This window comes from Larimichthys crocea, chromosome XII (genome assembly GCF_000972845.2).
Source record: "Larimichthys crocea isolate SSNF chromosome XII, L_crocea_2.0, whole genome shotgun sequence".
NCBI lineage: Eukaryota > Metazoa > Chordata > Actinopteri > Sciaenidae > Larimichthys > Larimichthys crocea.
The window spans coordinates 30,824,371-30,838,624 of record NC_040022.1 but is presented as its reverse complement, the minus strand read 5'-3'; the positions used below and the strand labels follow the sequence as shown (position 1 = coordinate 30,838,624).

General features: G+C 44.5%; 1 protein-coding gene and 1 long non-coding RNA gene across 9 annotated transcripts in view; one reads left to right on the top strand and one right to left on the bottom strand.

Moving 5' to 3' along the window:
• Window positions 1-14,254, bottom strand: part of LOC104923388 (RNA binding fox-1 homolog 3) — a 387,959-nt gene that overhangs the window by 5,887 nt on the left and 367,818 nt on the right. For 7 of the 8 annotated variants that reach the window (XM_019261510.2, XM_027284895.1, XM_019261511.2 and 4 more), the window contains 5 exons: window positions 13,760-13,892; window positions 12,687-12,726; window positions 10,349-10,407; window positions 7,339-7,417; window positions 463-5,230 (listed from right to left, as the gene is read on the bottom strand). In XM_019261510.2, coding sequence (XP_019117055.1) covers window positions 5,186-5,230; window positions 7,339-7,417; window positions 10,349-10,407; window positions 12,687-12,726; window positions 13,760-13,892 — 356 coding nt within the window. In that variant the 3' untranslated portion in view covers window positions 463-5,185. Of the gene's footprint in view, window positions 1-462; window positions 5,231-7,338; window positions 7,418-10,348; window positions 10,408-12,686; window positions 12,727-13,759; window positions 13,893-14,254 lie in introns of those variants that run through there. The other variant, XM_019261515.2, reaches the window with a different exon arrangement.
• LOC113747018 (uncharacterized) overlaps window positions 1-14,254 on the top strand; it is a 155,106-nt gene that overhangs the window by 93,909 nt on the left and 46,943 nt on the right. The window lies entirely within an intron of this gene.

Sequence of the window (14,254 nt, the reverse complement as noted above, 5' to 3'; positions counted from 1 at the left end):
AATTTGACAACCGTAGATTAGGCGTGCGACAGCGCTGTCCAGGAAACAGAGTTGTCCAGGTTTGATCTGGATCAACTGGACTTCGGATCTGCAACCAAGTCGAGTTGCTCCAAAAATGAAATCTGGAGTATTTAGTTTCTTTATGCACGTGTTGTTAGGTTGGTGAGTATTTCTTAATTTGCAGTGCTTTTTTACCAAATGTGAGGTGGAAGAAATACATTTATTATATTTATATTTGAACATTTGAAGTCATTTTAATGAATTCCTTTGTGTTTTTAGAAGTTGCATTGCATTGAACTCCGCAGCCGTCACAGACGTCATCCCTGTTTGCAGCTCTCTGCATGGCCGGACGTCACGTTTTAAAGAAACACACTCATCGTGCACACATAGAAAAAAATAAATAAATCAAAAAACAAAAATCAGATGGTGGTGAAAAGGTTTGTTGACATAATGCAGACATAATGTTCTTATAACTGCTTTATTCTGACACTCAAAACAATCAGAGGTTACTTATATGTCACATGTTGACAACATAAAGAATTCATGAATAAATCAAAGAGTCATAATAGTATACTTTTACCTATGAAATTAATCCAAAAGAAAAAAGTTACTTTACACCTGTCAGACAATATATTCTCATGATAGAAATTACATACAATTCAAGAACAAGTTCAGCTGAATTGAAAACACACAGATAACCCCACTTCATATAGGAATACATATAAAACAGTTAGTCAGAGAATTGCGATATAATGTGTGTGTGTGTGTGTATATACATTTAAATGTATTTACAAGGACTGTAACTTTTTTGCTTGGTTCTCTTTTGTACAAATCTTTTAGGTGGATTAATAAATGCACCCGCCAGCTTATCAGGGCTTAGTGAATACTTGTATTAAATATAAATGATGAATAAAGAGTGTTCTTTTATGTAAACATATCTCAATACTACTATTTAATAAGTACGAACAGATGTTTGGATCAAATAGAGGTCTGGTTGCATATTAAGCTGGTTATGGAATACAACGAAAGCAAACGTAACCAAAAAATATCAAAGTGTTTGTTTTTATAAATTCACATTTAAATTACTTTAGACTTACTGTAAGCAGAATTAAACGGCTCAGACCTCTACAATACCGACTACCAGGATTATTTACATGTTACGTCTGCAACATTTTGAAGCCTTGATAAGCTGACACTGAAACAGTTAAACGACGCCAACTTCAACTTTTTCTGTAAACTGTAGACAAACCCGTGCAGACTGACGTGACCACACTCAGACACGACCCCGTAATAACATGACAGCAGAAGTTAAAGAGTCTGCAACGTCTGACTTTGGAGGCAAAACTGCAGACGTTTGTTTTTAATGATTAGGAGGCTAACGAGGAGCTGACGAATCCGGATGAAACTGCACAAAGGCTGCTGACTTTAATGTGACACAGCTCATTCGGACAAACTATGAAATATTAGAAAGTCCAATCTTTTCCTTTTTCATGAGCATGTCTGTAGATTTTTACAGTAAAATATGTCACGACTGTTTCAGTGTATACAGTCAAACACTGTCATATTTCAAAACCTTTATTTATTCAGCATTTTAGACTGTTAACAGTAAAACGCTGTAATATTTTACGACAGAACAGTGTTTCAACAGCACTAATATCCTTTAACTGTAATATTAGACTTTTACTGTAAAAACAGCAGTTTTTAGTTTTTACAGTGCATGCAAATGTTTCGGTGCTTGTTTTCTTCTTTTTTGCACGAGTTTGTATTTTGTGCTTTAAATTCATATCTGAATGATTTAAACTGGAGATATATAACTTCTTCATTTAACGTCACATCGGGACGTTTCAGTCATCGACTGCTCCTGAAATGTCGATGATGGTTTAAGGTGTTTCAGACTCTGCGACCTTCAGACAAAGCCTCTTCCCTCCTTAAATATCTTGCTTAGGATTTGGTTATTTGATCCCATAAGCACAAAACAAATGAATACAGCTGTCTGACATAACTTCAGACTACAGAACACATCGGAAAAGTTCTGTCCATCTCTGAACTCTTCACGTTAACCAGATATTCAGATCTGTTGATAACTAATCTAACATTGTTTTAACTTGAATTCACCGAGCCTCTCCTCAGACAGATCTCTGAAAAACATCTGGACTAGCTGATTAATCACGGGAGATTTTTCTCACCCAACAACAACAACAACAACGCTCGACTCTCATCAAAAAGTCTCAAACACGACCGGAAATACTGAACGCAGGTGAAACACGAGAGTCCGACCGGCGCTGAAAGGCTGTTTACAGCCGAGGTGTGATTGGACTGAAGCTGCAGCAACAACTGAAGTCTGTTCCTGACTATAAATCTTAAATTTGGTTTATTAAAAATGACGTATCAGTGCTCAACCAAAGTTAGTTTAGCTGACGTATCACCGACAGGAATATTTGGACATTTCTTCTCACTTTCAGTCCAAATGTATCGCGTGTGAAACATCACGTGCGCCTGCTCTGCTTCGTTACTTGACGATTAAACTGATTAAACTTCTTTGAGGTCAGTGATGTTATTACAGGGACTCGGAGTGAAGTCACGTGAAACTGTAAGCTCACTGCAAACTACAGCGTGTCAGCAAACTGCATTCGCTTCCTATCTCTCCGTCTCACACACACACTCACACACACATACATTCAAATGCATATATAATACTGTATAGCACATAGGCACACACATTCAGATCAGAAACCCCCCCCCAAAAAAAATCGATTTCATTCCAGCCTAGCTCACTGACGGTGGTCACCGACTGAACACCCACGCGTGTACAGATGCACAAACCGGTTCTGTTTGAAAACGGTAAAAATAATATTCAAAGTTTGTTTTTTTGGACTCATATATAAAAAACCCCAAATGTTGCGTACGTACGAGCATAGAAAAGGAAGAACAACGTTTTGTTTCCCCACAGAAAGATTTTCTTTGACTCATGAGAGCTTCATCTTCTTCTTTTTTTTTTTTTTGATATACAACATTACTCTATATCATTTTAACATCTCGACTAAACATAACTAGCTGTATATGATACTTTTATAAATATGTTACATCTCGGAAAAAAAAAGTCTTGAAAAAAACAAAGAAATCAAATAAAGTGCAACAAACAGATTTTTTTTCTTTTCTCTTTTGAGACCACAAACACTTTCGTGAGTACATAGAAATTAAATATTATTGGCAATAGCTTTGAGTCGTGTTTCAATGGCTGCACTGAAGTCTGGACAGCTACACAGAGATTCACCTCACGTAGCACAAAGTTGGAACAGAAGCCAATGCAGCCGCTGTACGTGGACTAAGAGGCATTTACATCGTGTCTCCTGACTCCGGGGTGCTTTTATATAATATCTTACTGTACTCGAGTGTGTGTGTGTGTGTGTGTGTATACAGTTGAAATGTTTTATACAGTATATGTCTACATATATATAATACAGTAGCTTTAATAAAGAACAACAGTACAGTCTTATTTTTATCATCCTCTCTTGGGGTCTCTGCTTAAACAGAAAAATCAGAAATCAGCTCTTCGTGTTGCAAAGAGGACAAACCTGCTGGTTGTGTTAGAAATGAAACTATCCTGCCTGCTGAGAAGTGAACAGCACTGTATTTCAGTCTGTGAGTTTCAGTTAGCTTATCCTGAGGTAAAACATCTTGTGCAATGCTTAAAAAAGAGAAAAAACAGCCCTCTGCTGTGTGTGTGTGTGTGTGTGTGTGTGTGTGTGGAAGATGTGTGCACCTTGAGTACAGTTTATCTGACGTGTATTAGTGAGGATATGCAACCGTGTCTTCTGCAAATTAAGTTCACGTGCAACTCTTTGCATGTTGGGGAAACGCTGCAGACACGTGGAAACAGTTTGGAGATTTGGGCAGAAGCTGAAAAACTTTGGGGCATTTCCTTCAACGTTTGGCTTCAGTGACTCACGATAGAATATTCAGTTCATTGACTGAAGGAACAGAAATTCGTCGTGATGTTTATATTCTGTATTCTAGATCTGACACAAAAACTTTTTCATCACAGAGATGTTGCTGCGAAACCTTTTAAAATACAGAATTTCATCAGTCTGTCTCCAAACAAAGAGCCGCTAATGAAAGACGACACTGATGATTGAGTGACGTAATTTAGAAATATTTCATATTACAATCATCGCAATAACTAGTGACAGTTTGAATTTTGAGTTTTTCCTGTGAATAACACAAGACGAGGCTCTTTAACCTTCAGTGTGTCTTTATATTGTTAAGTTACATCTCACAGAAACAAATACAACTCCCTGAAGTTTTGGGAACCGTTGCGTATATTTGGTTCTTTTGGCCTCGTGAAGCATTTAAAAACCAACTAGCAGAGACAGAGACGAGATGCTAACTCCGGCTGCTGCTGGTGGGAAAATCAAACATCCCTCCATATTTACCTCCAGGTGCGCTACACCTCTTTGCCCCTGAACACCACCCAGCCATCGTTACACGACCTCTGACGCAGAATAGTTGCATAGACGTGGAGTAATTTGCAGGAGACGGGGCTGAAGTATGAAATCTGACCTTCATGACCTTTTTTTTTTACTCTGCATGCTGTCATACCACATCGTACAGCTTGTAGCGCTCCAACAACAGGAGGACTCCAACGTTTCAAAGGAAGAACAGAAGCAGTCGGAGCAGAGCCGTCTTCCAGCTAAGAATTACCGAGGCATGTGAGCTTCGTCTGCGTTAATGCAAATGTTTAGTGATCACACACACACACACACCTGGTGTGTTTTTATCACGTATGTATCATTAAAAACAAACAAAAAAAGAAAAAGAAATGCCCCAGTATGTTCTTAGTCAGATGACAGCGGCTGCATACACACACCTCTGAGCATGCATCATGCGTGCTGCAGTAGGCTCACATTGGTTATGGTGACACAGCACCCATATACAGCAGTCAAGAAAATGCACATGTGCATAAAACTTTCCAAATAAAAAGCACAAAATGATACAAAACAAGAGCAGACCGATGATGACATCAAATAGGTTGTTTGTAGAAATATCGGCTTTGGAGGGTGTCGGGGGGGAAGGACCGGGCGCTCGCTTGTTTTGAGTTTGTCTTTTCTTTTTTTAGATTGTTTTTTTTTTGTGTTTGTTTGTTGGGGTAATGTCTCTGTCTCTTTTCTTTCTTTCTTTCTTTCTTTTAGTAGGGAGTGAAGCGACTGTACCCTCCTCTGTATAGGCTAGCCTGCAACATCAAAGATGAAAAAGTACCAATCAGTATTCAGGTGACAGCTTTAGTCGGTTTCTCTTTCTCCACAAATTTCCTTCCTTTCTTTTTTTTTTAAATTTTTTAATTTCTAATACGTGTCCGTGTGGGACTGATCATAGTTTGATGTATTTAAAGCCAATCACTGGAGTGTGTGTTAGGAACAGGTGGATGGGTGGAGCTTAACTGGTGCAGCGGAAAACTGCGCCTGCTCTGATGCATTTTCTTTTAATTTAATTACATGAATTAATTTAAAAAGACTCAGAGATCGGAACAAAGCGAATCAGTTCAGAGTGTTTCTGATCAGCGGAGGTCCGTGCACCTTTCTGCAGGGATGTTAGCCCTGAAGATTCAGCACCATGCTCAAGATATCTAGGGCAGACACACACACACACATATATATATATATATAAAGCATGCATGTGGGCCTATGCATGCACACCTGCACGTGCACACACACACACACACACAGTCCTTCCTCTCATCTTTTGGTGGCTCTGCTGCAATTAGGAATTCAGACAAACTCCAAAGGCTACTGAATGTCTTCAAAGGCTAATTTTGCCTAATTTTAGGGAGCCCTCTCCGCTCCGTACAGAACTTTTCATCCATACGAGACGCTTCTGCGGTGCTGGAAATGAATAAAGAGAATTTCCAACCTCAGAGGAACTAATTATTGTATAGCTTTTAAATGCAAAAATGGCTCCTCTCTGCTGGAGAACCATTAATCAAATATGATTAAAGAATTAAAGAAGCGAGCTGCTCTTTCTTTTCTCTTCAGCTCGCGAGTTTGTTCGACGTCGGCCTCGGCGCAGCCCATCTCCCTGTAGCTTCGCCATTTGTTCACCACACACACTCACACACACACACACACACACACACACATCCTCTCGAGTCTGCATTAGCTCCCTGAGCTCCCAACACACACAACATTAGCTCTGATATTTTTTTAGGTGGGGGGGGGGGGGGGGGGGGGCCAAATCCTGCCTTGTGCTTTTCATGGAGAGGACGAACAGTGTCGGAGAAATGGAAGGAAATTTGGAGGAAAAACAAGAAAGAATAAAAAACATTCAAGCACATTTTTTTTAATTAAGTAAATGAAGAGGGAAAAGAAATGTCTTAATTAATGAAAGCTTTTAGCTAGCAGCTGCACCGGGGAACTGTTTTTTTTTTTTATGTTGTTGAAAAATCGCATGCATGCCGGATGGTAAATCTGAGTCATTTCTCAAGCAGAGAGGAGAGAGCACGCCTCCGATGGAGCTCGTGGGAGCAGAGGGAGGCGAGAGGAGAAGGCTCCCTCCCTCCCTCCCTCCCTCCCTCCTCGTCTGTGCTCTCTCCTTCATGTCCCGCGGCACGCTGCTGCATGCGTCTGATGCTCCTTCATCTCTAAGGTTTGGTCTGTGAGCCCGGTCCCGTCCCCTCATCATCATCATCATCATCATCATAAAAAAACCAAAAAACCAAAAAGAGAAACTCTCTCTCTCTCTCTCGTTTTTATTTATCGTCGCTTTTTTTTTTTTTTCATCTTTGATGTTACAGTAGCTGCAAAAGCTAGCTAAAAACAGACATTAACGACTTCATCCCTTCAGGTTTGGTTTTGGCTGAATGGGAGTTTTTAAAAAAAAATGCAAAAACAAAAATATAAATAAAACAAAGGATGATCCAGCTCACTCTGCAGCGAGCTGAGTGATGGAGGATGAACAGAAAGCTCGATGTGTGGTTGTTATGTAAGGATGCAAAGTTTTGGTCATCGCCGCGGTGATCGTCTCTCGTGTCAGATTACAGATTGCGTGAGGTGAGCGTGGCGTGGCGTGGCGTTAGGTTTGTCCAATTTCCAAATGTTTTTTTTTAACAGCTCCACCAGGGTGTGCCAGATCGCATGACAGAAAAAAACTCCAATCAATCGATGAATTAATCCAGAAATAAAAACCAGCGACGCTGCTGCAGCCTCTGGTCTTTATTTTTTACACTGTGGGTGTGTGTGTAGGTGTGTGTAGGTGTGTGTAGGTGTGTGTGTTGTGGGTGGGTGTGCACAGAAAAAAAAAAAAACAGGAGCGGCGGCGGCGGCGGCGGCCTCCTCAAAGACTTACCATAGTCCCCACACTGTATGTGGCAGCAGGGCCAATCGTGTGGTGGTAGGGGTCTGCTGTTGCATAGACTCTGCCATAGCTGCAACACAACGGGAGGCGAAGAGAACACGGTCATTGATCTATCATTGACGAGCAGAGCGGAACATTTATGCACGCGTGTTTAATGCTCAGACCCCTCAAGTCAACTCTTTCAAGTCTCTAACACAATCAATTATTTCCCTCCTCGGCCTCCTGGGCTCCCTGCATTATACAAGGTGGTTCAAAAAGGGGCAGTTCAAAGGTTGGTGAGTTATACTTGTCTTTTCATTGTCATCTTGATTAGGTGGATAGAATAGTTAATGAGCGCACAGAGAGAGGAGAAGATGGAGGGAACACAGTCGGTGCTGGAGGGCTTGGTCTCTCACCCCGTCCTTGTTTACCAGGCTGCACACTGGGCTCACGCCCCTGTCTTTTCATTGTTGCTGGTTTGGAACTAATCCTTCCAATTTTCTTCTGAGACAGGACAAGATGTGTCTGCCTTATTTATTTATTTACTCGACTTCACATATTCCTCTATTTACTTTCCTTTTTTTTTTTTTTTTTTTTCAATGCTCGCTTGCAAATGAGGGTCTGCATGGAGAAGATAAGGCACACCCAGCCAAGGACTGAGGGCACCAAATCAACCAGGAATAAAAAAAAAAGTAGAGAGAGAGAGAGAGAGAGAGAGAGGGGGGAAGAAATCCTCCTAAAGGAGACAACAAGACATACAGCGCTCATGCCTCCTCTCGCATGAGCTGCGTTGAGTTATATAAGATCTAAATATGGCTCGGCCCATTTCAGTCCAGCAGCATCGGCACCCGCCAAGGTCAGAGCGAGCAGGGTGGGGGGACGTGAAATCAGAAAGGGCTGTCTCGGCTCCTCGGGGAGGAGGTCAGCGCCATGAGATGGTCAGGGAGGGGAAGTCTCCGTGGTCCTCTTATCTTCTCGTGAGCGGCACCGACCGGTGGGTCGAACCACCCCGTGCAGTGTCACAGAGCTGATCGGACGCGATGTGACCGGCTCCTCGCGAGGCCTCTTTGATACATCAGACTCGCTGCTGTGAACTCTGTCTGTAACTTAAAGGGGCTTTGGTAACCAGTGAGCACTGACGGCTTCTCAGATAATAAATGTTTCATATTTTCTGCAGGGCTTTCACACGCCTTCACAATCCCGGTGACCTCTTTTTTTTTTGTTGTTGTTGTTATGATTGGCCGACTGCTGCACTGTTAAGTCTGATAAGGTATTGCTGAGACAATACCGGCAAACCTCTATTGATCCAATGGGCATGACCGCTTATTCAAAAGGAAACAAACAGACAAAGCAAAACAAACAACTTGGAGGAGAATTACATTAAATCTCAGGGAAAGTAAAGGCAAGAGAAACAGGAATTAAATCACTCCGAGAGAGAGAGAGAGAAGAAAAAAAAAAAGCTGCTGTCCAATTTCTGCTCTCGCCGAGCACGGCTGCTCATAATTCGAGCCGCGGCGAGGCCTGATAAATCTTACATTATCGATATGATCTTCAGGCTCTCAGGCAGGGTGTACGTTATCACAAGTGACATGCTCAATCCTTCCCAGATTAGATTCCCAAACCGGCACCACATCCCGGCTGACAACGGCTTTCAGGGGCCGAAATGAATCAGCGCCGCCTCCTCCTCCTCAAACGGAGCACACCTGAACCGGAGTGACATCACTCAGAAGTGATAGAGCTCCTGCCGGTCCATCTCTCTCTCTCTCCCTCCCTCCTTCCTTTCCTTCCACAGACCTGAGGCCATTCATAAATACCGCAGTGATATACCCACTCTCCCATCACAAGCAGAGAGTCACGACATATATCACTGCTTTTCTCATTGAGTCCAACAAGGTTAGTCTTTTCTTTTTTTTTTTGGTGTGTGTGTGTTCTTTAGCTCCGAGCTGAAAAGAATTCGGCGGTTTGCCTAATAGATAAGATAACCGGAGAGGAAGAGAAAACCCGAACGATCTACATAGAATATTGAAAATATAGAATATGCCGGAGAAGCGGCGGCCCATCCATCACACGCATCACGTTCTCCAGCTATGATCTGCTGCTTTTCGATCACATAAAACAAAAATCCACCCGCGTCTTAAGACTCGTGCTCATTTCCCTTCGATCTGTTTCGACTTCAGTCAGTCACTTCCTCCGTCTGACAGGCCGCAGGATCAACTTGTTGCTTCAAAATGAATCGAAGTTCGCATTAACAAAGATAGCTTGTCGTGTCTATCATTACGTTCTGCTTCTCCTGTCTGCCGCCGCTGATGGGGAAAAAATGCAAATCTCCGCCCGCCTGCTCCGCGATGGATTTCTCTCTCTGTGTTTTGAAACATGCAAAATAGAAGCTGAAGAAGAAAAAAAAAGAGAGAGGAGCTTTTGCTCGTTCTGTTTCGATTTCAGACTTTTTCTGTTTCTGTGAAATTACGTTTGCTGGAAATGTTGATGTGACACCACGTCGTTTATGTTTGATGGAAATGAAGAGATACATTCATCAACAGCTACAGATTTCAGGGCGGACTGGATCTGCTGCAACACTTTACACATTAGATACTCTTCGTGCAACTCCATCGTTCATCTCTCCAAATCTCTCCATGCTAAGGATGAAAACTGTTACAATTTTATTGATATCAGAGCTGTCATTGATTAAAAAACAAAGCCTACAAAGGTTTTTAGAGTCGTTTTCATTTGGAGTTTCTCAATCAAACAAAAAATCTGCTAAGCCTGATGTTCACGCTCTGAGTCAGTTCCTGGATGTTGCATAAAAGATGTTACCAACTAACACTTGTATTTCTTTGTAAACTGAAGCCAGTTTCCTCTCCACGATGACTACGTCTTCACACAAGTCATCGATATAAAAAGACTTGATAACCTCAGGGGCAAATGATCCAGATGGATCGGACAGTTTAGATTCTCGGTTCTTATGCTCAGCGCTCATCTCTATCCCCCCTTTGTGAAAAGAGATGAAGTCTGGGATTCTCACCTGTCACTGTAAGCAGCGGTGGTGGTGGGCTGGGCAAATCTGTACGCTGCATAGCCACCCTGTGAAAAGATACAGTGTTAATCAACGAGCCTGCACAGAGAGACACAACAACACACACAGCTTTAAATCGCCTTGATAGTTAAATGTCACTGCATCAGCCTCACATCCCCCCCAAACTGCAGGTCACCTTTCAGACACCAGAGGGTGCTGTTTGATATACGCTGTAATAGGCAAGCGGTGGCAACAGGGGATGATGTCCTGAGAGGCGGCATATTTGGGAGTCACACCTGGGGGGGCTCGTCGGCGTGACGGCACATTAAGGCCACGTGAGCCGGACTCCCTGAATTCAGCCCGTTTTTAGATTGAGGAGGTTCTGCTGCTTCATTATTGAAGAGCCCCTTTTTCCTTTACACGACCCCCCTGGCTCACAAAGGAAGTAAGAAGGTAGAAGACGGTTGGACCGTCGGGGAGTCAGGACCGCTGCATTCATTTGCCAGAGTGGGGAAAGGAATTAAAGACCTCATTGTGGAGTGCTGCTATTACTCTTTTTGAAAAATGAAGCTGTTCTCCCACTGTTTTTCTATTAGTGCCAGTGGAGTGTGTGCCCATCTGCGTCCACACGGTGGATAGGTGGCTTTTAATAATGCATGTTTTCATTCATTTTTAAACTCGAGGGGAAAGACGTCCGACGGAGCGAGCGCGGTGCGGAGAGGCGACGGCGGCGATGGCCGCGGCTGCACATGAAATCAGGTCAGAGGGGCCACAGCAATTGAATCTCACCCCCCCCCCCGCCTCCAGGTTTTTCCACAGAGACAGGAAGTCACAGCGCTTGAAGCAGATGACTTCCTGTGGGACAGCCATGCCATGGGGACCGCGCTGATTACAGCAACAGCCTGAACAAACACGGACCAATAAATCACTCTCCCACATTGTCAAATCCTGCACACGACCGCGCAGCACATTTGTTATTTTGTCGTGCGGACTGTGTTTGTGCATTCATGTATGTGTGCACTCATGTGTGTTTCTACATGAAGGTGCATGCATGAATATGTATTAGCATCTACTTGTATACTTCATGCATCCAGCTCCTCCTTTCTGCTAATGTATCAGCGGGTTATCTAAAAGGAGGCTGCGACACATCGGCTTGTGTCCACTGAATGATTGCGGAGGACACCGAGGGCTAAGGGACAGCTTCCTCTTTGGTCACTGGAGACCTTCACGTACACTCAGCCGGTCTGAAGCAGTGCAGCGGCCAGTGCCAAAACTAATGGCAGTAAAGCACCAGGGGCTGGCATGACGGGTTGAGTGATGGAGCGACCTGTCCAGGGCCATGGTCAACGGACATCGGGGTGCGGGACTTAGCTGGAGGTGGCTGAACGAGCACGAGAGACAAACAGTATCACTCAGAGCTCAGCCCCCGGTCTCGTCTACGGTGGTGGATGTCACCACGATAAAAAAAAACAAAACGGTGAAATACAGTCCTATCATGTGGGCTGGTGTGGAAGCCATATATCACCGGGGTTCAGCGTTTCCGTCTCAGACAGTGGTCGAGAGTGAGAGGCAACTGTCAGTGCCGCTGTGCCCGCTGTCATCTCGCTGTCTCAGCAGACGGCGGCGGGGGGGAAAAAAAGGAAGCAGCAGAATCAAAGGGACAAATTACATCCTCCCACAAACGTTTGGACTAATGTCAAAGTGGGGCAGCGTGGTAATTTCAGCATTATCTCCACAGCGACCATGCTTTTCTCTGTCAAGGGCGACGTGCAGCAGGGCCAGCCCCTGATGTGACCCTGCCTGCACGGACAGCTCCGGAGGGACGGCTAATCCCTTTATCTGCTGCCGCTCCTCTTATCTCCCACATGGTGATGGCTGGGAGGAACCGGCTCCACTCAGGCCTGCACAGACCCCCTGGGGCAGGCAGGGATATCCCAGCCAAGCCCTGTATGAGTGTACACAAACACAGAACAGGAGAGATGCAGCGAGGAAGGGAGGCGGAGGAGGGCTGCAGGAGACGAGCCACCTCAAAAAGCTAGACAAATCTAAAGTAAGACATGACCTAACTTGACACGGGACACTGAGCCCGGGTCTGCCTCTTTGCCAAAGTCTGAGATCATAGGAAGAGAGAAGAGAGAGAGGAGGGAGGAGCTGAGGGGGTTTTAAATTTTGTTGTTGGGTTTCTTGGCACAGCAGACAGAGGCCTAATCGACGCCGGCTTGGCAGCGAGGCTGCGAGAACGCTGGGGGCTGAGGAGATCACGTTTTTGTCTCCAGGGCTGGGCTTTTTGTCTGCTTTACTTCTGTTTCATCTAAGCAGGCACGAGAAAAAAGCCAACTGTACTTACATAGATCTCTGCACCATAGAAGCCATCTTGGTACACCACCCTGTGAAATTAGAGAACAGGAAATGAGGGTTAGTTTGATTTGGTGCACATGCTACCTTACTGAATCTCAGGCCTTGACGTCCTTCCTATTTCAACCATTTGTGGGTCTGTGGGGTCAGCTCTTAGCAGCTTTAGTGTACCGTACCAGAAATAATGAATGACACATTAAAGCGAAAAGTGCAACCGCTTCACAATCCCCGTCCAATTTTCTGCTCCGGTAAAATTGTTGTCTTTCCAGTTGCTGCAGTGTTGTCAGGAGGGCTGGTGGAGGTGGGTGGAGGGGGGGGGAGGACAAAAGGAAGGCAGCGAAGGCGCTCCGTCACATGACTCCGCTATATAAATCAACCAGCTCCCTTTAGTAGCAAAGGGCCCCGGAGCGGGAGGGAGGGAGGGAGGAAAAAAAGGGGGGACGTGGGATTTCCAGTCCCGGCTTCAGCGGCAAGTCTCTCCGCAGTAAGACGGATCCTGATCTAATCACAGATAGACAGACAGCTATACCGGGCCCTGGGCCGGTCTCCGTCAGACCTCTCCCACGGCCACACAGACCACTGCTGATAAGAGACGAGTTGTGAAGCAGGGCTGCACAAAGCCAGGAGATCAGCACAGGCCCTGGTCACAGTCCAGTGAGATCTGTCCAGTAATACGCTATCTCAGCCCTCTACAGCTCTCCCTGTGGCTTTGTTAGTTCCTCCTTTGTCAACAGACAACGTACAAATATAAGGATGAGCAGAGACAGATAGATATACTTTATTCATCCCAAGCTGGGAAATTACAGGGTTAGGGGGATGTGCATACCTAGATACCAACAATGATTCTACTCCCCAAAGACCCCTCCAGCAAGAATAACAAAGCGAATGGTCTGCAGAACCTGAAGACCAGTGCTGTTACTTCCACAAACTCTAGTTGCATTTAACTCCAAAATGATAATGCATGACCCGATCTGAACAAAACTAGGACACAATCATGATCGGTACAGTACGTACGACATGTGACTGAAGCATCGTCACATTCAGGTTAAGAGATCCAATACTCACGCTCCGTAAGCTGGGATCGGTGGCGGTGGTGGAGCTGTGCGGAACGTGTTGTACACAGCCCGCCCTCGACCTCGCAAGTGGGCACCCCTGTAGGCCACCGTAGCGCCTGTGGCAGGGTAGGGAAACCCTGTAACTGAGGAAGGAAACACACGAAAACGACTTTCAGAGAACATCCTCGACTTGGCATTGCTTACCTTATGACAGAATACATTAGAGAGAGACGTGTGGCACTGCTTTCCCTATGACAGAATGCATTATGGGGAAGACAAGGAAACAATAGATTTAATCTTTTCTAGGTGCGCCTCATCGAGCACTCTCCCCTTTCCCAGCTCGCTGCTTTGTGCCGTACTCAGCAAGGATCCACATTTGCTGTACGCATCCTTTCCTGATGCCTGGCGAGGGGCAGCCTTGAAGCATAGGCAGGTAATGGATGCAATACCACTAGTTTCGCACCACGGCTTTTGCATAGTTTAGATACAATGGGCTAGCAGCGAG